General features: G+C 46.0%; 3 protein-coding genes across 5 annotated transcripts; 1 reads left to right on the forward strand and 2 right to left on the reverse strand.

Annotated features, from left to right (window-relative positions):
• Positions 1-818: 818 nt before the first annotated feature.
• On the reverse strand, positions 819-9,228 carry LOC112874630 (peroxisomal fatty acid beta-oxidation multifunctional protein-like). Of its 3 annotated transcripts, none has more exons than XM_025938078.1 (18): positions 8,914-9,228; positions 8,729-8,800; positions 8,376-8,438; positions 8,245-8,298; positions 8,073-8,140; positions 7,885-7,966; positions 7,721-7,776; positions 7,141-7,443; positions 6,661-6,747; positions 5,897-6,071; positions 5,589-5,710; positions 5,186-5,349; positions 4,493-4,747; positions 3,177-3,298; positions 2,915-3,036; positions 2,648-2,796; positions 1,802-1,940; positions 819-1,260 (listed from the first exon to the last, which is right to left on the reverse strand). In XM_025938078.1, the coding sequence occupies exons 1-18, from the start codon at positions 9,194-9,196 to the stop codon at positions 1,213-1,215; spliced, it is 2,364 nt and encodes a 787-aa protein (XP_025793863.1). In that variant the 5' UTR covers positions 9,197-9,228; the 3' UTR covers positions 819-1,212. The 3 variants fall into 3 exon arrangements, with proteins under 3 accessions (XP_025793863.1, XP_025793855.1, XP_025793872.1); XM_025938070.1 differs by having other exon boundaries at positions 6,661-6,750; XM_025938087.1 differs by lacking the exon at positions 8,245-8,298 and having other exon boundaries at positions 6,661-6,750.
• On the reverse strand, positions 9,141-17,585 carry LOC112874622 (peroxisomal fatty acid beta-oxidation multifunctional protein). The gene is made up of 18 exons (XM_025938058.1): positions 17,302-17,585; positions 17,100-17,171; positions 16,349-16,411; positions 16,187-16,243; positions 16,023-16,090; positions 15,845-15,926; positions 15,709-15,764; positions 14,571-14,873; positions 14,195-14,281; positions 13,671-13,845; positions 13,374-13,495; positions 13,052-13,215; positions 11,936-12,190; positions 10,915-11,036; positions 10,661-10,782; positions 10,403-10,551; positions 9,585-9,723; positions 9,141-9,503 (listed from the first exon to the last, which is right to left on the reverse strand). The coding sequence occupies exons 1-18, from the start codon at positions 17,399-17,401 to the stop codon at positions 9,456-9,458; spliced, it is 2,184 nt and encodes a 727-aa protein (XP_025793843.1). The 5' UTR covers positions 17,402-17,585; the 3' UTR covers positions 9,141-9,455.
• Positions 17,586-21,726: 4,141 nt separating this feature from the next.
• On the forward strand, positions 21,727-22,983 carry LOC112895541 (uncharacterized abhydrolase domain-containing protein DDB_G0269086-like). Its single transcript, XM_025963508.1, has 3 exons — positions 21,727-22,020; positions 22,177-22,533; positions 22,762-22,983. Exons 1-3 carry the CDS (start codon positions 21,727-21,729, stop codon positions 22,981-22,983), a joined length of 873 nt encoding a protein of 290 aa, XP_025819293.1.
• Positions 22,984-24,264: the final 1,281 nt, after the last annotated feature.

Below are 24,264 nucleotides of genomic sequence, written 5' to 3' on the forward strand. Positions count from 1 at the left end.
TGTGGAAGCTGCCTGCCGTGGTCTGAACACTGGATTGGAAGCTAACGGGAACTCAAACAGAACTTCATCAGTGACATTGGGTACACGTCCTGCGTCGGATCAATCCTGGAACTCCTGAACGCGGCCGTAACATGCATGTCATCTCCTTTCGCTCTCATGTCCTCTTCAGTGATTTCCTTGCTGTCGCATGCGTGCGTGCCAAGACTTCAGGCCGTGGAGGCTAACAGCAAGTCCACGACGATACAGCAACGGACTGTGGTCATTGTGGCCGTGTTATGGCCTTCAGGCGATGCACTGCCGACCATCAGTTTATAAGTAAAGGACTTTCCATCCTCCCTTCCAACTAGGATAAATACGGCGGCATGCATGTCACCTTCTCGGTGCGTCCTCGCTCTGCTCCATCGTATGAACTTGTCGCGTTCCGGCCCGGACTTGTGTGCAGGGCCAGCTGCATGATGCACACTGCTCTACGCGGAGTACGGAATTCCACAGCGATTTGCCTGGCGTGTTCGCGCCTTCATTCTGTCCGGTGGCCATCCAAGCCAGCTGCAACGACAGTCACATGACCGTGTGGGACTGGAACCCTCCCAACACGGCTAATAAGGATCCTAGGTTGCTCGCACCACACGAGCCAGGTCCATCCAACCTCTGCTGGCGGCCTCAGCGATGTACAGCACGCACGGCACGACTAGCGCGGCGGCATAACAGATACAGATTCGTTTGGCATGGAACAGGTACAAGAACAGCGGTGAAAACTCTCTCTCTCTCTCTCTCTCTCTCTCTCTCTCTCTCTCCAGATGGTACAAACTAAAAGGAGATCGAGCCAACTGAATTTGTAAAGGACCATAGACACCTTTCTGAATGGTGACAGAATCATCGTTTGAGTACGAGTTCTGCTCCACACAAGCAGGTGGCTTACATTTGATTTGCAACACGCACACATATAAAAACGGGGAGGCTGCATATGTATCCTCCACTTATTGCTCTGATCAAACGGATGACTGTGCCATGTACAGATTTTCCAGGCAGGAAACACTATACCATTAACCATTTGCAATAGGATGCATAGCTAGCCATGTATTGCTGTGATCGTCGTGGAAGCCCGGTCAGGGAAACGGGAACAATGTTACATTTTCTGGGCCTCCTTTTGCATTGAGTTAATGGGTGTGTATTGACTGAGCGATTTGCGCTGCCGACTGCTGAAGTAGCACCTCACATGCGAGACCTCGTCGAAGCTTGCAGCCAGGTGCTCGGCGCGCTCTGCAAAGAATATGGCATGATGAAGCTATCAGTTAATACTCTTCTGGACGTGGATTCAATAATTTTACTCTACTGGATGCAAATGATTGGTGCAAGTGGTCACATTATATCACAAGTCTAATTGCAAGAGCATGAAGCTAATACCGCAGTAAAAGAAAACACCAAAATAGCATTATATTGTCCGTCCCACTATGTCACTGTGTTTGCAGTTGTGACAAAAAGACCTCACTGTCTGCACAATCAAACATCCCATTGAGGAACCCATCAAAGGTGAGATTATTTTCCCTCTTTTCTCTGTATTACTACTCCACAGTAGTTATTAATTATTATACAAGTTTTTCTATGCCAAACCATCCAAATCAAGGATTAATGCCACCGGAAAAAGAATAACCACTTCAACCATGGAAGCTGCCATCTTGATCAAAATCTATAGGTTATATTGGTTATAATGTATACTTAAATACATATGTGTTCATGAAATAATTAGTCAAGAATCAGACGTCTGTTGAAATTTTTTTAAAAAAAAGAAGGGAGGGGGTACCAATGGTATGCTGCTTTTAGCTCTTTGTTCCAAATACGATGACGGCTTGAAGATGGCACCATAAATTTCAGCCCACTTGCTTAGCCTTGAATGTATATAAGGCGCTCCCACAGTATCAGCCCAGAAGATAAGACCACCCCTTCATAAAGTTTTTTGGAAATTACAAATAACACTCAGAATAGGCAATGCAGCTCCTTAAACCCAATACAATGCAATGAAGAAATTGATAAACTGTGTTTGGAGGACAATAATCAGTTCGCTAAAAGAGGCTATATCTTGGGTTCATAAGTATGGCTTCAGATCGTGCACAATATGAAGTAGAAATTGCTTCAACATCATTTGGACTCTTGGCATAACTAAGCGGATGTTCACGGCACAGAACTACGTAAGAGACAATTCAAATAATTAGCTAGGAAGGGCGTTAATGATCGGCAACTGTTAACTTATAAATGAGATATGTACTGTGTCAGAAACCATGCATGTATGCTATACAATGCTAGCCTATAGCATATAAGTTGTATCTGTGGTTACAAACTTCCCTCCAGTTCCCACAACACGTCAGCATACTATAAGGGATGCAAACCATTACTTCTTACTTCCTAGATACATGTGACCTATTATGTGATATGACTCTTCTAACAATATCCTTAGGATCTGGTTTCAGTCACTATAGTGTTCAAATATATCAATTGAAAAATTCACTCGGCAAACCAGAGTGGAAACGAATGTGCTAGGCTTAATCAAGCATAGGAACAACAGAAGAGCCTTATTATCCAGCTTTCTTCTAAACTGATTTTATTAAACTTAAAGATACAGTTGGAGACAAGACAAGCAGTGGTGGGCTACCTGTACTTGGGAAAGCCCATACCAAGAACAGACGCAATATCAAGATCTGAAGCCCGAATCACGACATTTTCATCCATAACCCTACATGCTTCATTCACAACTGGGAAGAAAATCATCTCCAGTATGTCCTGATCAGTTAAAGTCACCGGCTACAAGATACATAAGTTATTCAAATCAGGATATTTTAAAACTAACACAGGAGGTATCATGGCAATTCTTGACAATGGCACAAGCCATCTTTCAGACATGTAGAGTGGGGATAAAAACCTTTCCACCAGGCATTGTCTTTGCGCGCTTTCGGTACTCCTCAATCACATGCTGAACACCTGGGTCAGGCTTTGGCTTCCTGCCCTTCTCATAAATGTAATAACCTTTGCCGTTGTTCTTTCCTATAAAACAAAAATACAGAAATCTCACTTCTTAAGAATAGTATACACAGAAAATGTCAATTCATTTATTGCTAATCTTATCCCATTCTACTAGGTATAGAATATAGTATCGCACAAGGGAACGCAGGTAAGTAGTATACCCTGCCGCCCATCCTGTACCATCAAATCCATTAGATCACTGCTAAAATTTCGTTCTCCAAAGGCAGCAGCATAGATTTGTCTTGTTGCCAAGCCTACTCCATATCCAGCCACATCTTGGAGTCTGCAGGGGAACAATAAATTGTCAAATATCAAAAGTGACAGTAACAAAATGGGGGCCAAGAAACGACATACATGTAAATGAAAATGAATCAACTATGCATGAGATTTTTTTCTCATTTTAACAACCCAGCTGCTAGCTAAGGCACAGCACAGCATCCCGAATATGTCAGATTATTGTTACTCAAGAAAATGGTCAAATCCTAAATACATCAAATTGCTGGAGAAGGGAGATCATTCGAACTGATCCTTTTTTAGAACATTTTAGTAGTGGTTCAAATCCCAGAATATCTCTATGTTGAATGTTACTACTTTTTAATTACAGCATTATGTTCATAGTGAAGCCATAACTTTAATAAAATAAACAACTCAGTAACAAAGTTAGTTAGTTTCACATAATTTGCATAGGAAACAGTACTGGAATGAGAATGGCAAAAGCCAACAAAATTGTAGTGGTACAAGTAATTGTTAAGATCCTCAATACTCTCTTGGGTGGAAAATCTCTAATAAAGTTGATACCCTTCCCTTCCCCAATGTATTTCCTCTTTTTTCTGTTTCCTCTTCTCTTTGTCTTGACCTTTTTGTACAGTTTTGTAACATTGTTTTGTTTTATATATCTATATGCATACTACAGGAGGGGTCTCATCCTACTGTATCTGTTTCCAAAAAAAAAAACTGATCCACAGCTCATTCAGAATATTTGTTCACTCTCACACTGAATTAACTTCATGGAGGTCCTTGACAATTTTTTACAAAAACATACAAATGATAAAATGCAAGTAAAAGAAGGAAATACGACCATTACATTCTCAATGGACTGGATTCAGCCTTTAATGAGAAGCTGATGATCCAGGCTAACTGAATGCCAGTTTATTTTGTAGCAATATGCACCTAATCATTTCAATGAGGACTTCAGCTGCAGAGATATTGAGTATAACAGCCGAGACATACAAAACAAAATGTGGCCTAATAAAGTTCACAAGACTAACACAGACTAACAAAATAGTCAGTGCTAAATTTACAAATTTAAGAAAGGAACGAATATATATATAGTTGGCTCCAGACAAGTATTTATATTTTATACAAATTAGAATTCCCTCCTTATTTTCTATAATTTAATGCTTTTCATTGCAAAACATTTATACTGATTTCCATCTTCTAACATACAGTGTCAGGAAAACAGAGGCAAACCACTTACTGAAATGGTCCCATTGGCATTCCAAAGCTGCTTATTACTCGATCAATTCTGAAAACATCAATACCAAGACTAACTAGAAGTTTGGAACCTTGTCCGTAAGGGAAAAAAGCACGGTTGACTGCAAATCCTGTGCAATTACCAACCACAACAGGGACTTTCTTTATTCTCTTTCCAAGTGTGATGAGATCAAGGATAGCTTGTGGTGATGTCTTCTCCGCCCGGACAATTTCAAGTAAGGGCATAATATGAGCAGGACTGGAAACAGCATGATATTAGCATACTGTACTCACAGCAAACAACTACAACACTAACAACATTTGAAACAAAATAGTTCAGTAACAGGTATTGCACAAAGTAACATGCAGTTCATTAACATAACCATTAAATTCCATTCACTTCTTGGAAAATAAGATTCTACTGCCACTCAGTTCTCGTGCAAGTTCAAGGAAAATAGTTTCTACTGCCACTGAAAATAAGAATCTAGAGTTCAATAGGAAAGTTATAATGTGACTACAGCATTATTTATTTATATGCCAACAAACTCATATTTTTTTTAGAAAAGGCGATCTATTCATTTCCATTTCAATGAATTGCTGTGTAGGTTATCATACTCAAGGAATCAATAATTTTGTATTTTTATTTTTCAAGATCTGCTAAGAAAAGTGAAAACATTACTTGTAAGAAAAATCAAACCTGAAAAAATGTGCCCCTATAATTCTTTCTTGAGAATTTGTCTTCTCGCTGACAACATTCAAATCGATGGTAGATGTATTTGTTGCAAATATGCAATGTGGTGAGCAGACCTTCTCAATGTCAGAAAATATAGACTGCTTCAAAGAAATGTTCTCCAGAACAGCCTACAGAAATAGGAGAAATGCGTCACGGAACCTACAAAGCAAGTCTGCTAAGAAAATGTGTCAGCGAATTATGTAACTAAATAAAGGAATCTTAAGATTCATCAAACACAATATATGTCATGATTGCAATATCTATATAAAATTACAGAAAAGTTTTGCACAAGTAATAACTCTATTTTCTCAAGAATCATAAATCACATGACTATTTTCTCAAGAATCATAAATCACATGAAGATTACCTCAATAACCATATCAACATCCTTGAATTCCGAATAATCCAGAGCGCCTTTGAGAAGTGACATGGCCTTGCTTATCCTGTCCCTTTTAAGTGAGCCCCTTTTGACCAGGCCCTCAAGATTAGCTGTAAGAAAGATCATGGAAATTTATCTGTAAAATAATATGTATTCTAACTTATTTCCGAATACAGTGTAAAGCTCAAACATAACAAGAGAAGTTCAGGATTGAATAGTGCAAGGAAAGAAAAAAAATCAAATATGCATAGAAAATAAAATTCAAATAAATATATCAGCAATTTCAAAAATTTGACCTGCTATCATCTTTTGTCCCCTTTGCAGAAACTGAGGGTTTACTTCCTTGAGAACAACAGATATGTTGCTCACAAGAAGTGCTGTTGCAATTCCAGAGCCCATCAGGCCGCCACCAATAACAGCAACTTTTCTAATTTGCCTAGGTTTCAGTTGAACATCAGTAACACCTGGCACCTATTCGCAATACCGACAGGAAAAAATTGAAAAAAAATGTTACTCAGCAATGTAGCTTAAGTTGGTAAGATTGTGCAGTGCACTATGCATGCTGCACTTTTTGTATGGAGAAGCTAGTAACTAACAAAACAGCTCGTCTCATATATCTACACGAATAAATTGCTATAAAGGTGAATGCTAAGCAATCTGATGTTGATTTTGATCATAATAATAGAAGGAAGAAGCATTGCATGAATAAAAGTTTAAAGATCACATGTTTGTGTTCACTAGGAGAATTTAGCATTAGCCAGGATAAGCCATGGTAACCATCTGGTCTAGTTCCTATTTACATACTTCTTTGTTCAATATATAAATATATAATCAGTTGGGTCCTCTCCTCTACTGCTCTCCATTTTTTTCTTCTTATTTTTTTAAAAGTACCAGTTCTAAAAGAAGAATTGGAATAAAATGGTATTTTTAAAAGGTCATGCTTCTGAGCTTTCAGAATATTTCTAAAATCATATAATGATCTGAAAAGCTAAACTAAAGGCACCCAACATATAAAAACCAAATCATGAAAGAAGAGGCAAAGTACACATTGGAAGATAACCTTTGTAGTAGAACGCTGGGCCAAAAAGACATGGACAAGTGCCCTTGATGTTTTCGATGGCACCAACTCCTTGAAAACTTTATTTTCCTGCTTTTATCCAGACATTCCAAAAAACACATGTATAAGCTACTCTAAGCAGCAACAGCAGCATGTACTATTGGCCACTAATGCATGGAAACTTGAATCGTGCTCTACTCATCAAGAGCATGATCTCAATGTGAATGTCAAATTAAATTTAGCTGAAGGTTACATTCTTCTGCAGGATTCACCATATGGGCATGCTTGTGTTTGTCAAAGGGACTTATTGGAAAAATGAAACAGTTGCCAACACATATTAAGATGAGTTTTATTTCTGGAGTCCTTGACAAATCTGGTGCCCAGGTAGCTCAATTGTTAAAAAACTAGTCAAAAAACAAAGATAATCTTTCCTCAATTCCTTATATAAACGAGCAGCTCTGTAGGACAGTAGAAAAACCTTACCTTTAGAACACCTGCATGGCCTCCAAATAACAAACCTTCTTCAATAACATCAAGGCAGGCTTGGTACTGCGGCATACTCGTTGCAATCTTCTTCACTTGCTGTCTTGACATACTTAACACAGCACGAGCTTCAGACAGTGAACCAAGCTTATCTGTTCTGCCCAGAGATTTTGTCCAAGGTCTACGACAAGTAGCAATCTCCAGAGCGCAACGGCATGACATCTTTATCAATTCATCAGGCGAGCAAAGGGCATCAATGAGACCGAGTTCTTTCCCTTCCTTTGCTGTAATAAACTTTGATTGCTGTCAAAACCACACCAGATAAGTGATTAAGTACATGATAGAAGTAACTGAAAACATGAAACTATATGCCTGGATGGGCCATTGAATTCACAGTTAGGTAAAATAAGTTAACTGATGCTTACTGATAGTAGTTTACACATCTCAAATTACAAGTGAACAGTAGACGGTAATAAAATAGAATAGGGATTTCACATTTATGCAGGCTTCAAATTTGCAATTCTTCGTTTGCAAACCTAGAAGGACGAATTTAAGTAGACAAGGAATATATCATACTCACCAGCATCATTTCTACAGCCTTGGGCAGACCCACAAGCCTCGCAAGACGCTGGGTTCCTACATAATAGGTAAAGTCGATAAAATCCATTGCAGGAATCGATTCAAAGCAAGAGCAATGGGGCAGTAGTTCAAATTGTTAGAGAAATATGAAATATGTATCCTTACCCCCTGATCCAGGAATTATGCCGAGAGTTAGCTCTGGCAGTCCAAGTTGAGCTTCAGGGGTAGATATGCGAGCATGACAAGCCTGAACAAGTTGCATTTTACGGATACACAGCGTTCAGAGGCTAGGCGGACCTACAGCTTACTAATGAGATGGAGCAATGCTTTGTTCAGGAACATTAATGACAGACCATAGTCAACTCTAGTCCACCGCCCAGGGCAAGGCCTTGGATGGCTGCAACAGAAGGTTTTCTGCCCTCTGCACACAAATATGCCCAGATATTAAAATACTGGTAGAAACAAGAATGGGCACAAAAATAGAAATTGTGAAATAAGAAATCAGATGAAAAGTAGACGCTATACCTTCCATCATATGTGACACAAGCTTAACAGAGTCTGGCAGCAGTGACATGTCTCCTGCGAGCCAGTGTTGGATGCGAAAAAGAGAAGGAAAAGAATTTCAAGAAGCCAAGGACAGGGAAGCCCATTGTTACCAGTCTGATGAATCCGTGCGAACGTATTGATGTCGAATCCTCCGCAGAATTTGCTTGCAGCGCCTAGTTAAATGTCCAAAAAAAAAAGTTCAGAGCTCAGGACAACAATAATCGTCAGAAATGGCGGTTTTGACTAGCCGATCTTCCTTTCCTACACCTCCAAATCCGCATATATCCACATGATTCGAAAGACGGTCTTGGAGAACGATGTAAACCGATATTATTATTTTTATGAAAAAAAGGTCAAGAACAGAGGTCAAAGAGCAGTAGAGGCTTGATGAAATCAGCAGCCGGACCGGAAGTCATCCCTGTCCCGGAGTCTAGGAGCAGGAGTGAGACTGATGAGGCCTCACCGGTGAGCACGATGGCCTTGACGTCGTCGCGGGCCATGGCCTCGCCGTACTTCTCGCTGAGTCCGTCGAAGACTGCATCCGTGTCCCCGCGGGAGAGCCACCGGAGGAGAGCACGACGGGATCAGTCCAGGGAAACGAAGCCGAAAAGCAGCGAGGGGGAAGGGGAAAGCTGTAGTGGGGTTTACTGGCCGGGTGCAGGGCGTTGACGGGCGGGTTGCAGATGGCGATGATCGCCACGCCGTCGGCGTCCACCTCCATGGTCACCCGCATCACCGACGGCGACGCCATGGCCGGCCGGCCGGTCGCGGCAGAGAGAGAGAGAGAGGGAGAGAGAGAGAGAGCGCAAGCGGAGACAGAGTGGTGGAAGATTGGAAGGTACAGTTGGTGCGAGCGACCAACTCGAGAAGATGACTGGCGGCTGCACATTTCCTTCTTTATTATTAAACTTGGTACGAATGATCGTGACATACATATATAATAGTATAATACAGATTGGGCAGATACAAGAATGCTTGCCACACTGGATCTGCCACCGTGTCCAAAGAAACCCTGCCATAGTCACAGTCCAAGGCAGCAAAATTTGTACCATGTAAACGGCTATGCAAAACCATTTATTCTATCATCTTTTCCTGGGCCTCCTCTCGTGTTTGCAGAGGTGGACTGATGAACAGGGGCCGACGACGCTCTCACCACGCAATTCTTCTTCTACCAACTGCTGAGCAGCACCTCACATGCGCGACCTCGCCGAACCTTGCTGCGACGTGCTTGGCGCGCTCTGCGCATGACATAAAAATGTTTAGTATGGTGAATAGCTTGATTCAGTATAGTGCCACATTTTTCTGTAAAGAGAGATTACCAGTGGTACACCGCTCTTAGCTCTTTGTTCCAAATACGATGATGGCTTGAAGTAGGGACCATAAAGTTCAGCCCACCGGCTTAGCTTTGAATATATGTAAGGTGCTCCAACAGTGTCAGCCCAGAAGACAAGACCACCCCTGCACATTTTTTTTAAAATTAGAACTAATACTCAGAACATGCACGACACCTCTATAAATCCAAAGACAATGAAATGTAGAAATGCATGTATTGCAATATATGAGGACAGTAATTATTCCATTAGAGAAGTTTATATTCTATTGAGCACGAGGGGCTGCAGATACTTGCATGATGCAAAGATATAGCTAGCTTCAGCATCATTAGAACTCTCTGCATAACTAAGTATACAGCAGACTGGGACAACTCAAACAATTAGGAAAAGTATCAGTAACTGGGAAATGCTAATTGATACTGCAAACTATACACATGTATAGAGGTATGGAACGCTAGCCTATGTAATTGTTAAAGTAGGTACTGCACACAGGTTGTACCAGTGCATTTGCAAGGTGCCCAATTTTAAGCCATATGCCATTTAAATTTCTTTCCAGAAACTGCAAATCCCACTCAATGCATATTATCTACATATGACCTACTATGTGACATTACTCTTCTAGGAGTATCATCACACTCTGGTTGGTTCATGGAATCAAATTGTAGACTCATTCAGCAAATGCCAGCAAAAGATAATGTGCTAGGCATGATCAAAAGACAAAATACAGGTTCAAGGTCGTTCAGAAAACTCATATTTGTACTAAAGTAATTATATAAACATATGGATATAGTTAAAAACTTAGGTACCTGTACTTAGGAAAGCCCATTCCGAGAACAGAAGCAATATCAAGATCAGAAGCCCGAATAACAACATTTTCATCCATAACCCTGCATGCCTCATTCACAACTGGGAAGAAAATCATCTCCAAAATATCTTGATCCGTTAAAGTAACAGGCTGCAAGAAACATATTTTGGTCAAACCAGGATATTTCTCAATTAGCAAAGGAGGTAGACTGACAATTTCAATAAATGCACAAGCCATGTTTTGGAAGAGAAAGTAATACCTTTCCGCCAGGCATTGTCTTTGCATGTTTCCTGTACTCTTCAATCACACGCTGAACACTAGGGTCAGGCTTTGGCTTCCCACCCTTCTCATAAATGTAGTAACCTTTGCCATTTACCTTTCCTGTAAAACAGTAACATGAAAATTTCACTTCAGGAACAATATACAAATGTCCATTCATCAATTGGTTGCTCGTGCCATCATATCAGCTAAGATCAGATTATCACATAAGCAAAAGCAGGTTAAGAAGTATACCCTGCCGCCCATCCTTTACCATCAAGTCCACAAGGTCAGAGTCCAAATTTCGTTCTCCAAAGGCCTCAGCATAGATGCCCTTTACTGCCAAGGCTACTCCATACCCAGCTACATCTTGGAGTCTGTAGGGCAGCAAGGAAGAATGTCGAATATAAGAACTCGCGTGGAATCATGGAAGCAAAATTTAAATTTAAAATAATCAATCAACAATGCCCATTTAAGAATCAACAGTGCCTCGGATCTGCATTGTTCATTTTAACAAGCTAGCTAAGCCACAATATACTAAAGAAGTATAGATGTTGCATTATTCTTTTTCTTGGTAATGGTTGATTCCCATCTGGAAAAGGAAGACAATGTGAACTCATAATCTAGTAATGAATACATTCACAACGGATCTAGTTTGTTTATTTGTCCAAACATCAAGTATTCATGACTGAGGTAGTATTTGATAAAAAATTAATTAACAGATTTGCTCCACGGCTGATAGGGATATGAGTTTCACACCTAAGGAGATTCATGGGAGGCCATTGACCATCGACCAGTCTAATTTGACCTAGGTAAACTATAATTGAATCCTGATTCACATGTTAACAGAATGCCAGTTTATTTTGTAACAATATGCATGTACAGTGCCATTAGAAAAAAAGAAATGTAATCTTGACTTCACAAGAATAATTTGATTATACAATGCCAATTTATAAATTCAACAAAGGAACAAGATGAATAAATTTTCCCTGGACATATTTATATTTTGTATGAATTACGCTTCCCAAGTTATTTTTTATGATTATTACTCCCTCCGTTCCAAATTATAGGTCGTTTTGGCAATTCTAGATGTATAATTTTTACTATGTATCTAGACATAATGTTTATCTAGGTGCATAACAAAAGTTATGAATTTAGATTTGCCAAAACGACCTACATTTTGGAATGGATGGAATAAATCCTTTTCAATACCAACATTTATAATGGTTGTCTAATACTATATGCAGATGTTAGGAAACAGAGCCAAAGCACTTACTGAAAAGGTCCCATTGGCATGCCGAAGTTGCTTATTACTCGATCAATTCTAAAAACATCAATGCCAAGACTAACTAGAAGATGAGAACCCTGTGTGTAAGGGAAAAATGTACGGTTAACTGCAAATCCTGTGCAGTTGCCAACCACAACAGGTACTTTCTTTATGATCTTCCCAACACTGATGAGATCAAGGATAGCTTGTGGTGATGTCTTCTCTGTCCGAACAATTTCAAGCAAGGGCATAATATGAGCAGGGCTGCAAACAACATAGCATGATACTATTAGCATGTTGTCTTCACAACAAGCAAGTACAAGCAAATAATTCTAAAAATGTAAAATCAGGGCAACCTAACATTATTTTATGTCCATATCCTACTTCAATCATTTTATGTGAATGTTCAATATTATTTTTCCAATACCATTTGATAAAACATTAAAATAGGGGCAACTCAACACTATTTTCTGTCCATATCCTACTTCTCCGATCATTTTATGTGAATGTTCAATATAATTTTTCCCATACATTTTGATAAATAGGCTCCCAATAAAAATATAATCATAGTGTCTGCAAATTACAGGCTTCTAACTACCAATTGAATCATGACATGCCACTAGACCATTAGACCCATGGGGCTTCCAAAGATCAATTAGTGATTGATAAAAAAGGTGCAGAATATAACGGTTATGCAACAGGAGAAACAACTCATTAGTCATTCTCCATGTTCTTCATTAAAAGACTTTTAGAAGAAAAAATGTCCTTTTATCATCTGCTCTGTGTATTGCAAAGGATCATCTAATGCAAGTTAAGTTTTGCTGATAAATGTATCGTGCACAAAAAAAACATCATGAACCTTAAGTAAAATATGCATAAGTTGCCATGCAGTACATCAACATAAACACTCAATTGCCTTTGCTTTTCATAGAACATATGGGAATTAGATAACTGTATTTCAACTGGAAAACTATGGTCAGGAAGTTGGATTAAAACAATGGACTTTTTTTTTTGCAAATGCATTGATCAACAATTCACAAGCATACTTATACTCCACAGTTTTTTGACTTTTACATTGCTAGTATTCAGGATCTGCTACAAGTTCACTAGTCAGAATTAACAAACCTGAAAAAATGAGCCCCTATAATTCTATCTTGAGAATTCGTCTTCTCGCCAACAACATTCAAATCGATGGTAGACGTGTTTGTTGCAAGTATGCAATGTTTAGGGCAGATTTTCTCAATGTCAGCAAATATCGATTGCTTCAAAGGAATCTTCTCAATAACAGCCTACAAGAACATACAAGAACAGAAGAACTGTTACAGGAACCTAACAAACAAAGTATGTCCTAAAAGCATAAACCCATATAAATAGAGTTCTCCTAAGATTCAAGAACAAAATAATGTAGTACAATCACAACAGATTCTTAAAACATATGAAGACTAACCTCAATAACCATATCAATATCCTTGAAATCCGAATAATCCAATGCACCCTTGAGAAGTGACATGGCCTTGTTCATCTTATCCTTTGTTAATGAGCCTCTTTTTACCAGGCCCTCAAGATTACCTGTTACAAAAAATGTTAAAATCTACCAGTAAGGTAACATATAAATTTAACTTGAAAAGATAATTCTAGAGCCCAAGCGCAAGAAACATAGAGTTTCAATTTGGCATGGAGAACTCAAAAGGTCATGAATGGAACAATTTCTCAAGAAATGCAACGGCTATATAAAGAGATTGACCTGCTATCATTCTCTCTCCCCTTTGCAGAAACTGAGGGTTTACTTCCTTGAGCACAACGGAAATGTTGCTAACAAGAAGTGCTGTTGCGATTCCAGAGCCCATCAGACCACCACCAATAACAGCAACTTTTCTAATTTGTCTGGGTTTGAGTTGAACATCAGTTACACCTGGCACCTATACGTAATCAGAAGTACGAGTCAAACACCAGCATGGAACCACCAATAAATTAAATGCTATCACTGCACTAATTTAGCTTCGCAATCTTCACCTACAATTTTGTTTTCTGTAATTTTTCTGTTAGCAGAAATTCATGTAAGTTATCATGCTACTATTATACAAAAGAACAGGTGCTGTGTCTAGACATCAGATCATTTCTAAAGAATTAAAAACAAAGGGTAATGCATCTAATGATCAGGTTTGAGGCTATTCAAAGAATGGATTATGATTTTATAGAGAACTAAAGACATAGCAAACAACGAAGCCTAAATCATGAAAAGGAAGGTAAACTATTTTGGAAGACAACCTTTGTGGTGGAACGTTGCGCAAAGAAAACATGAACAAGAGCCCTTGATGTTGGTGCTACCACCAACTCCTTGAACACCTTGGCTTCCTGCATTTAGTAAGGTGTGTTGGGTAAACATATGAATAGGCTATATAGTAAACAACAGAAGAAACAGAAATGCATCATCCACTACAGCAAGGTGTTTACTATTTTCAAGTCAAAGAGCATTGATCCCACCAAGAAAGCCACAACAAAGCTAAGACGTAAGATAGCCTACATTCCATTGCAGGATTTACCATATAGACATCTAAGCTAGCTCTATAACTCAAAGAAGTTGAAAATAGTAAATAATCTTGCCTCAGATTCCTATTTGAAGGAGATAGGTACAGGTACATACCTTCAAAACACCGGCATGGCCTCCATATAATACACCTTCTTCAATTACATCAAGGCAAGCCTGATGCTGTGGCATGTTTGGAGCAACCTTCTTTGCTTGCTCTCTTGCTGCACTTAATACAGCACGAGCTTCAGACAGTGATCCAAGCCTATCAGTTCTGCCAAGAGATCTTATCCAAGGTTTACGGCAATTAGCAATCTCCAGAGCCCAAAGACGTGACATCTTTATCAATTCATCAGGAGAGCAAAGGGCATCAATCAGACCACGTTCCTTCCCTTCCTTTGCAGTAATGAACTTACTTTGCTGTAAAAATCATACCAGATGCCCAATTCAGAACACTGAAACATCACATGATAGTTCATTGCAGTAATTAGCTAAAAACATGGAACTTTTTTTCTAGACAAGTCATTGCACCAATGGTTCTTAAAACAAGATACTGTATGCCTACTGATTGGCTTCTCACATATCTTGAATTAAATGAAGGTAATGATAGAAACAAGTATCTGCATTTAACATTTAAGTAGGGATTCATATTTGTAATCAGCTTTTTCTTCCCCCATATGTCTTCTCTAAATATCATATAACTAAGCAGCAAAATATAAATTCAAGTTGCCCTTCCAAGAACTAGAAGTGGCTTAACTATTTAGTATTGACAATTTGACATTATGAACAATTATCAGCATTCAACCCAAGCTTATTGGATGCTGCTACGACAGTGTGACATGATTATCTGATCAGGAACAAGTTAATATCACAGGATGAATCTTTAATATGCTAAAGATGAACTATTCTGTACTCCTCTGGGACAAGCATACGATTATGAGCAAATACCCATTAAAATAGCCCCTTCAAACATCTCTCCCTTAACCCTTCCTTCCATCCATCTGGTTGTCCCATGCTGGATAAACCGGTACTGGTCGTGTCACCCTATCCTATCCTAGACGCCATAGTTCAAGTCACCGGCCCACCTACCCATCCACAGGGACACCATCCATAAAATTCAGTAGCTTACAGATACAGCCTTGTATAAGATACTAAATTTGAGGTTCATTTCATGGAAAAATCTGTAGAGTTTAGACAACAAGCTTCACCCAATCTGAAGGAAGAATTCACTTATACAAGAAACAGACGAACTCACCAGCATCATTTCAATTGCTTTGGGCAGACCTACAAGCCTTGGCAGACGCTGGGTTCCTAGATAAGAAGTTAACACAGTTAGATCCAAGACATGGTAGTTACTAATACAATGTTTTCAGGCACAGATGTATCTGTACCTCCAAATCCAGGGATGATGCCCAGAGTCAGCTCTGGTAATCCAAGCTGAGCTTCAGGGGTAGATATCCGAGCATGACAACCCTGAATATACCATTTAAAGATACACAGCATTAGTCTAGATCCAGCAGAAAGGTCAAGAGCCAGCTGTGACGATGTCCATCAACAGAAACAGCATACCATAGCCAATTCTAGGCCACCACCCAGAGCAAGGCCTTGAATGGCTGCAACAGAAGGTTTTTTACCCTCTGCAAATAAATGGACCCAGCAATTATGATATCAGGAGAAGCAAGTGAGTATACAAATAGATAGCAGCATACAAGGAAGTGTGGCAGAAGCTATACCTTCCATCATGTTTGACACAAGCTCAACGGATACGTCTGGCATAAGCGATACATCCCCTGCAAGCCAATGTTGCACGTGTAAGCAAAAGAAACAGTTTTCCTGTAAGCAAACAGCATAGAGTGGGCCAATCACAACAGCACAAGTGAAAGGCATTTCATTACCAGTCTGATGAACCTTTGTGAAAACATTGATATCAAATCCTCCGCAGAACTTGCCTCCGGCACCTAGGGAATTCAGAATCCAGGACAAGGACAAGTATCAGAAAACTGGCATTCAATATGAATTCACTTTCATGGAACCCTTCTGTACACCAGTCAAGCGTACGAGTTTGGCAGCACATCCACATAAGTCATCGGTTAAACAAGCCACAAGGGAAAAAATGTGCCTTATGTCAGATAACATGAACAGATATCAGGACAGATATCCTTTTAGTATAAGGTATAACAAGAAAAGGTATAAACCTCATCCCGGCCTAGCAGAGAAGTAGATAAATATGCAAAGTTATTATATCAAGTAGAAAAATACAGCTCTGTATTTTGGTTCCCATCACTTGGGTCTACTTGAGGCAAATACTAATAGGCTAATAGCTCCAGAGGCAAGCGCAACTGGCCAATCAGTACCGCGAGGTGGACTAGGTGAGCAGAAATGGTAGGAAACTAGGACAACGATGGTGACACGACTAACCATAGTAAACCAGGATAGCACCAAAATTAAAATGGCCGGCACCAACTAGTCCTTCTAGAACGCAACATTAAAAATCCGAGGGGAGAAAAGGAAAGCAGAGACCCGATCCCCAATACACAGGACGACTAAATCAGCAGGCGGTGGTCAGTGAAACATATCGTTTAGTGTAATTGGAGAACGAATTACGCAAGGAAGAGCTGGGCGGAGGTGGGGGATGAGAGATCTGACCGGTGAGCACGATTGCCTTGACGTCGTCGCGGCGCGCGGCCTCCGCGTACTTGTCCTTGAGCCCGGCGATGACTGCACGCGAGGCGGATCCCCGGGCGGGGCCATTAACATTAGAGCAACGAATTGAACTCCCAGGAGCGAACAATCGGAAGCCGAGGGAGAAATGGAAGGAGGGGGGCGCGGGCGAGCTGGCGCTGCTTACGGATGGGGTGGAGCGCGTTGACGGGCGGGTTGGCGATGGTGATGAGCGCGACGCCGTCGGCGCCCACCTCCATGGTGACCCGGATCGACCCCGCGGCCATGGCCGGCCGCTCGCTGGCTGGATCGCGGCGGGGGCGCGAAGGCGGCGAGAGAGAGATGGGAGGGGGGGCGAGGCGGGGGGAGACGTGCGCGAGCGTGTTAAGCTTGGGCGACTGGAGAGATGGGAAGGAAGACGACGAAGGAGCGAGGTGGGAAGGAAAAGGAAGAGGCGAAAGCTTCCACGGCGCGAGCACTCCGTAGTCCCAAACCCGTGCGGTGTGATTTATCCATCCATCCATCCATCCGGTGCGGTGCGGTGCGGTTGGGTCGCGTGGACCGACCGGCACGGGACCGACTCGAGCGCTCTCTTTTCTCACTACGGCTACTACGACTAAACTATTTTTCAACGACCGCGAGAGGTCGACGGTGATGGATAAGATCATAAGAATCCTTCCTTTTTTTTCAACGTGTTTGGACACGTTTTTTATTAAGCCAAGAGAAGTAGATCGATCCCAAACGGACGGACTAATAATCCCGAAGAGACGCTAGTTCAAATCGTGTCATAACCAGAGAGAGGGTAAGGGAAACCATCACAGCAACGTGCTAGGTAATGCTAGGCCGACTGTTACATATCAACACCCACACTAACTACTCTCCTTGTTCTGAAATTTTTTTGCACCGGCAGCACTAGTTGAAAAACATCCAGATTAAAGATTATGCGGGTGCTCAATTCTTTTTATACTGTTCGGATACTCTATTACTAGGAGATAGCCGCAAGCAACAGCACCGACTTCAGAATTCGGTGTTAAATGTTTGGCAAGTGGCTACAAGGTACAAGCAAACAAATGAAATCGCTAGTCCTGCTAGAAGCTGCTACTGCTTGTTGGTCGTTATGGCTTTGCAGGAATAATTTTATTTTTAAAAGAAAATTTAACCTTTCATCTTTACAGGTTATTGTCGGAAGAATTCTCCAGCCGGGTGGCGGAAAGCACCCGCCTAACCCTAGTTAAGGATGGGTTTGGAGGAGATTTAGGAGCACTCGATCGGTGTGCCGATGAACACAGGAAGTACACGAGGATTTTAGAGTGGTTCGGGCCGCCGGAGCGTAATACCCTACGTCCACTATGGTATTGTATTGACTGTGAGAGCCTTGGGTAGAACTTAGTCTGGTCTTGTGCTTGTGTCTAACCTTGGATGTTGGAACCCTGCCGTTTCTAACGTGTACACCCTCCCTTTTATAGTCCAAGGGGGGAGCTTACACCGAGCTGGACCCCGACATGTGGGTCCGGCCAGCAGAAGCTTGTTCTAAGAGAGATATGGAGATCTTCATCTCCAGCTCCTCTCTGTAGTCCTCTCAATCGGGAAGTTGATGTGCGTATCCATAACTTGGATACGGCCCTGTATAGCCTTGTCTTGCACAGTATCCGGCGTCAGCGTTGCATAACAGTGAAGCCGTGCTGTCACTGTTAGGACGGGACCTCCCGTCAGGCGGTGAAGCAGCGCTGACCCGGTACGTGTGCACTGTTACAGCGCACGCCTTGGCTTTGCCTATTACAGACCATCATCACGCGTGCAGCGCCGTGACAGGACTGTACACAGTCCGCGCACTGTGCACGGTGATATGACGCGCCGCCTTCAGATCAGGCGGGCTTACCGTGGTGTCAGCTTACCTGCCCCGTGTGTCAGTGGCAGGCCGCACCTTTTGACTTGGGCGCGCCCGGCTCAGCTACCGCATTTAATGCTGGTAGGTGGGCTGGTGACTCGCGAAGGGCCTCCAGCCGCAGGTACGCGGCAGAGCCAGTCCCGCTCCCTCTGTCAAGCGGCACGTGGCGGCACCGGACCCCTCCCCGGGGGAAGGGGAGTCCGGGCCCTTCGAGTCCAGTTGAGGGAGCCTGGCCCGTGATGGTCCGGTTATCACACGTAGCGGCCTCGGACCCCCTGGGGGGTCCCGGGCCGCGGGGGCAACTCGAAAGCCGTCCTGCCCTCCTTGGTGCACGGGGGCCCCGGGCTTCCCAGAGCTCGGGGAGGGTCCGGAGACCGTGGCCCCAGCTGTCAGGCCCGGGTCGCATGCCACGTCACCCAGAGGGAGAGGAGGGGGTTATGGACTACGAGACGCCAGGGGCCTGGACACCCTAGCAGGAGGTACCCCTGTCTGTATGTACCGACAGAGGCCCCCGGGCCCACATTGGGTGAGGGATGAACCCGCAGGTGGGGCCAAATCCCAGCTTCGCGCCGGGTGGACAGCTCGTTCCCGCCGGGTAAGGGCATGGATGTCCTTTCGCCCAAAGTGGGATCCCCGAGGGGCCCGTCCCGCGCCCGCGGCGCACGCGTCAGGCGGTTCAGATTCTTGTCTTATTCGAGCCCGTCCAGCAGCCTGGGCGGTTCGGATTCCGCCTTTCCCCCGTACCCCCAGCGGTCACGCCTCTGACTGGTGGGCCCGGGCCCGGGCCCACCGGTCAAAGGGTATGAGAGGAGCGGGCCTGGGGCAGGCAACCGTTCGGCTTCTCCTCGGTCGTCGTGGGCGCGAGAAGGCAGCGGCCTTTTGCATAAAAGGTATGCGCCGAAGGGAGCGGCTACCTTTTCGCTCTCGCCAACAACAGACGTCGTAGCGCCCCTTCGTCTCCGCATCCCTTCTCGTGATTGGCATCCTTGCGCTCGGCTCCCTTCTCTTCCCTTCTCCTTTGCAATCCATACCCAACAAACACCATGGCTACACTTCCTTTCCCGCGTCGCTTCCAGAGCCAGGATCAGTTGGACGCGGTGCGGCGCCTCATGGGGTGGACCGCTCCGGCGAACGCCGGGAAGGTCAGGGCCGGCAAGATCCCCCTCCGCAAGCTTGCTGCGGGGGAGTTCGTCCTTTTCAATTCGTACATTTTGTGCGGGTTGGTTCCTCCGATCTCCTCCTTCTTCCTCCTGCTCCTGGAGGAGTTCGGCCTCCAACTTCATCATCTCACCCCCCATTCCGTCCTCCTTGCGGCGGTCTTCGCCCACCTTATGGAGATGTTCGTGGGGGTGCGACCCTGCACCACCATCTTCAAACATTTCTATTCCCTGGTCGGGACCGGGAAGAAGCGCGGCGAGATTGGCGCTTATTACTTCCAACTCCGGCACGGGATGGCGGGCTCTTACATCGCCGCCTTCTCCAGCTCCAAGTGGGAGGACTGGCGTGAAGGCTGGGTCATTGCGGTAACCGACCCCCACGACCGCCTGAAACTGCCGACGGGGGGCCCCCAGAGCGACCGGAGCACTTGGAAGGCCAGGCCGACAATACCTTTGGAGCTCGACCCGGTGCTGTACCGGATCAAGAAGCTGGCAAGGGGCGGCCTGACTTCTATGATGGTGCTGGGCGACTTCCTGAAGCGGCGAATCGCCCCCCTGCAGCAGCGGTCCCGGATGGCCTACGTGTACACGGGGCTTAACGACTGCTGCAGGATTGCGCGCGGGCCCGGCGGTGACTTCACCAGGGCGGAACTGGAGGCGGCGGTCCGGGCGGTGACCGGCGAGGCGTTCATTCCCGAGTCCCTGGTCCTAACGAGCGGGGTGAAGGCCCTGTGCGAGGACCAGGCACTGCGGTCTTCGGTCCTGGCGTCGATGCCGACCCTGGACGAGGGCGGCCTGGCGGTCCGGCAACTGGGGGGCGACCCCAACCGCGGGCTCCAGATCCCTGGCGCCACGCCGGACCGCCAGCAATGCACCAACGACGGTCCCGGGGGCCCGGGACCCAGAGGTCCGGCCCCCAGCGGGAAAGGGAAGGAGAAGGCGCCGGTGCCAGAGCACCGGCAGAAAGGGAACGATAGTGCTCCCCCGACAGAAGGACGCGGTGAGGCCCAGGGGCCAGCACCGGCGCGGAGCAGCCAACCCGAAGGGAGCAAATCCCGGAGGCTCCAGCGAGGTGATGGCTCCTTGGTCGGGGAGCCGGCGCCCAAGCGCCAGAAGACCGCGGGGGCGGAGGAGCAGAGCGGGGCTGCACCTCCTCCACCGCAACACCGGCCTCCCCCGAGACGACAGACTCCACCGCCACCACCACCAGAACGGCGGCCCGCGACACCACCACCACCGTCCGAGGTTAGGCCACAGTCCCCATCGCCGCCGCCGGGAGGCTCAAAGGCCGGGGACGCTCCCCAAAGGTCCGGGGGGTCCTCGGCAGGGAGGAAGGTTCCCCCAGCCGCCCGGGGCAGATGGGAGTGGTGCGACTTCCCGTAAGTAAATTTGTCAAGGTTTTTCATTTCCTTTCTTGGCTTCCGGTCCTTAACCATATAGGTGATACGGCAGGCCGCAATCTTCAGACGTACCAACTGGGGGGACCGGCCCCCAGCCAGCGTCGGGACCCTCGGCGCCGTCCCCAGCAGGTCCCCCGCCCGAAGCAGCTCCAGAAGCTACCGGACCCATGGGCCCGGAGCCGGATGCCTCCACCCCGCCACGACCCGAAGCTGCCCCACAGGTGGAGGCCACCAAGGCTGCTGCTGCTATGGAGGCAGCGGCCGCAGCTTCAGGTGACGAGGCCGGGCCCTCACCAGCCGAGCCGGCGGATGAGGGGGCCGCTGCCACGGCGGAGGCTGCAGCGCCGGAGGCAGCAGAGGTGGCGGCACCGGAGGTAGCGGAAGAGGCGGAGGAGGTGGCACCAGGGGTCGCCGAAGTTGGCAGCAGCGTCTCCCCACCGGCAGAGGAGGAGGAACCGGAGGTGGTGCTAGGGAGGCGCCTCCTCCCAAGCACAGCGGAGGTCCCTCTCCCCCGGCTCATAGCCAAATGCCACCAAGCTCAGCAGGAGCTAGAGGCTCGCATGCGCCGGGAGTGGGAGAAGCTGGAGGCAGAACGCCACTGACTCTCCGACTGGGAGGTTCGCCTGGGTGACCGCATCAACTCCGTCTCTGCCTGCTACGCCGAGGAGCGCGCCAAGCTCGTGCATGGGCACGAGCTTCTGCAGGAGGAGCTGGAGCAAGCTCGCGTCCGAGAGGCGGCGGCGCTCCAGCGGGAGAAGGCGGCCAGGCGGCGGGAAACGGAAGCCCTTGAGGGGCTGATCGCCGTGGAGGAGATGAAGGTGGCGTTAGCAGACAGGGAGCGGGTCGCCCAGGAGCTGGCGGCCCAGGCCAGGAAGGCGTCAGCAGCGGTCGAGGCGGAAAAGGCCGCCCTCGCAGATTTGGCGGCGGCGGCAGCAAAGAAAGAAGAATGGCTGGCCGCCCGTGAAGCAGAGGAGGTGGCCCGGCTCCAGGAGCTCCAAAAACGGGAAGAGGCCGTGGAGGAGGAGCTGGCAGCCGGGAACCGAAGGCTCCAGGAACGCGAGGCTGCGCTCTAGGAGAGGGAGGCCAAGGTGGAGGAGCTCCTGGAGGAGCAGCGCGCCGGCTCCGGCCGATTAACAAGATGGGTTGGCACGGTGAACCCTCTGCTAGAGGCACTCGGAGCCAACCCCATCTGGGTACCGGAGGCTCCTTCGCTATTTAGCGCCGCGCTTCAACTGCTGGACACCACCGCCAGGCGGCTACAGGATGCGGGGGCCGGGATGCAGGATCTCCTGGAGACAGAGGGGCGAATAGTTGCTAGGGGGATGGACGAGTACATCCTCACCAGCTTCCGGAGCCATGACCCCTCAATCCAGCTGACTCCTGTCATGGTCGGACCCCTCCGGGCGACCGCAGCCGCCGCGTGAGAAGGGGTCCAAGAGGCGGCGGACATGGTCGCGACCCGCCTCCGGCGTCGTCCCGAACCTGCAGAGAGCGGGAGTGCCTCTGGACCACCAGAGCAGTAGTGCTAGTATCTTTTTTGTTATTTCTTTTGTAACATAACTTTTGTTATTGTAAGATAACTTTAAAATGTTGTGCACATTATTAGTAATGCGTTTAAGTATTTGATGTGTCTACTTTTCGTGAAAAACTTAGCTGTTTTCCTGACTGTCGATCTGCAAAGTGCTGTTGGACACACCGAGGTCCCGTGGCCCCCTGGGAGGTAGTCGCGATAAATCGGGACTAGCTGCCATAAAAGCGAGGTCCTGCACGTGACTCAGATCGACGCTTAGTAGACGTCCCCACGAGGTCCCGGTCCGGCCAGCGAAGGCCTACTGCGTTGTGTAACGAGTCAGAGCACCGGAGCCACGGTTCGGGAATCTAAGGGGTCCCGGCCCCCGGGTCCATTGTTCAAGGTACAACGGTGCCCGTCCTAGGGGGCAGGGCGTGTAGGCTTAGGGTACGGAACCAGGCTAAGCGGCTACACAGCTCTGGACCCCAGCAAAGAACGAGCACGTCTCCCTGAAGCCAGTTCCCGGGTGGCTGGTTCCTTTTCTTCCACGACAGGGGTCCCAGGCAGAGACATAGTGTAGCAGTTTTGGTAGGGCCTTCGAACGGCACGGACGCGAAAAACCACGTGGGGGGTTAGCGTAACAAGAAGCGAAAAAACTTAGAATCGCATAGAGTTCAAGGACGCATTTGAGAACAAATTTCCCCTTAAATGAATTGATACAGAAGAGTTGTGCGATGTACAAAGGAAAAATTTCCTCTCAACCAGGTCCTAGGGATAGAACTTACGGAGGTGCTCAATGTTCCATGGATTGGGTAGTTGCATTCCATCCTCCGCAGCCAGGCGAACAGATCCGGGTCGGCACACCTTGGTCACTTTGTAGGGCCCCTCCCAGCTGGGGGAGAGCTTGTGCATGCCTTCCCGGTTCAGGATTCGCCTTAGGACTAGGTCTCCGACCCGGAGCTCCCTACTTCGCACGAATCGTTGGTGGTAGCGCCGGAGCGCTTGGTTGTACCGTGCATTTCGGACTGCTACTCGCCATCTGCGCTCGTCGATGAGGTCCACGTCTTGGCGACGCTGCAGTTCCTGCAAATCTTCATCAAAAGACCGGACTCGAAGAGAGCCCATGGTGATCTCCGGGGGAAGGCACGCTTCGGCCCCATAGACCAGGAAGAAAGGGATTTCCCCTGTCGCGCGG

Source organism: Panicum hallii, chromosome 1 (genome assembly GCF_002211085.1).
Source record: "Panicum hallii strain FIL2 chromosome 1, PHallii_v3.1, whole genome shotgun sequence".
Taxonomy (NCBI): domain Eukaryota; kingdom Viridiplantae; phylum Streptophyta; class Magnoliopsida; order Poales; family Poaceae; genus Panicum; species Panicum hallii.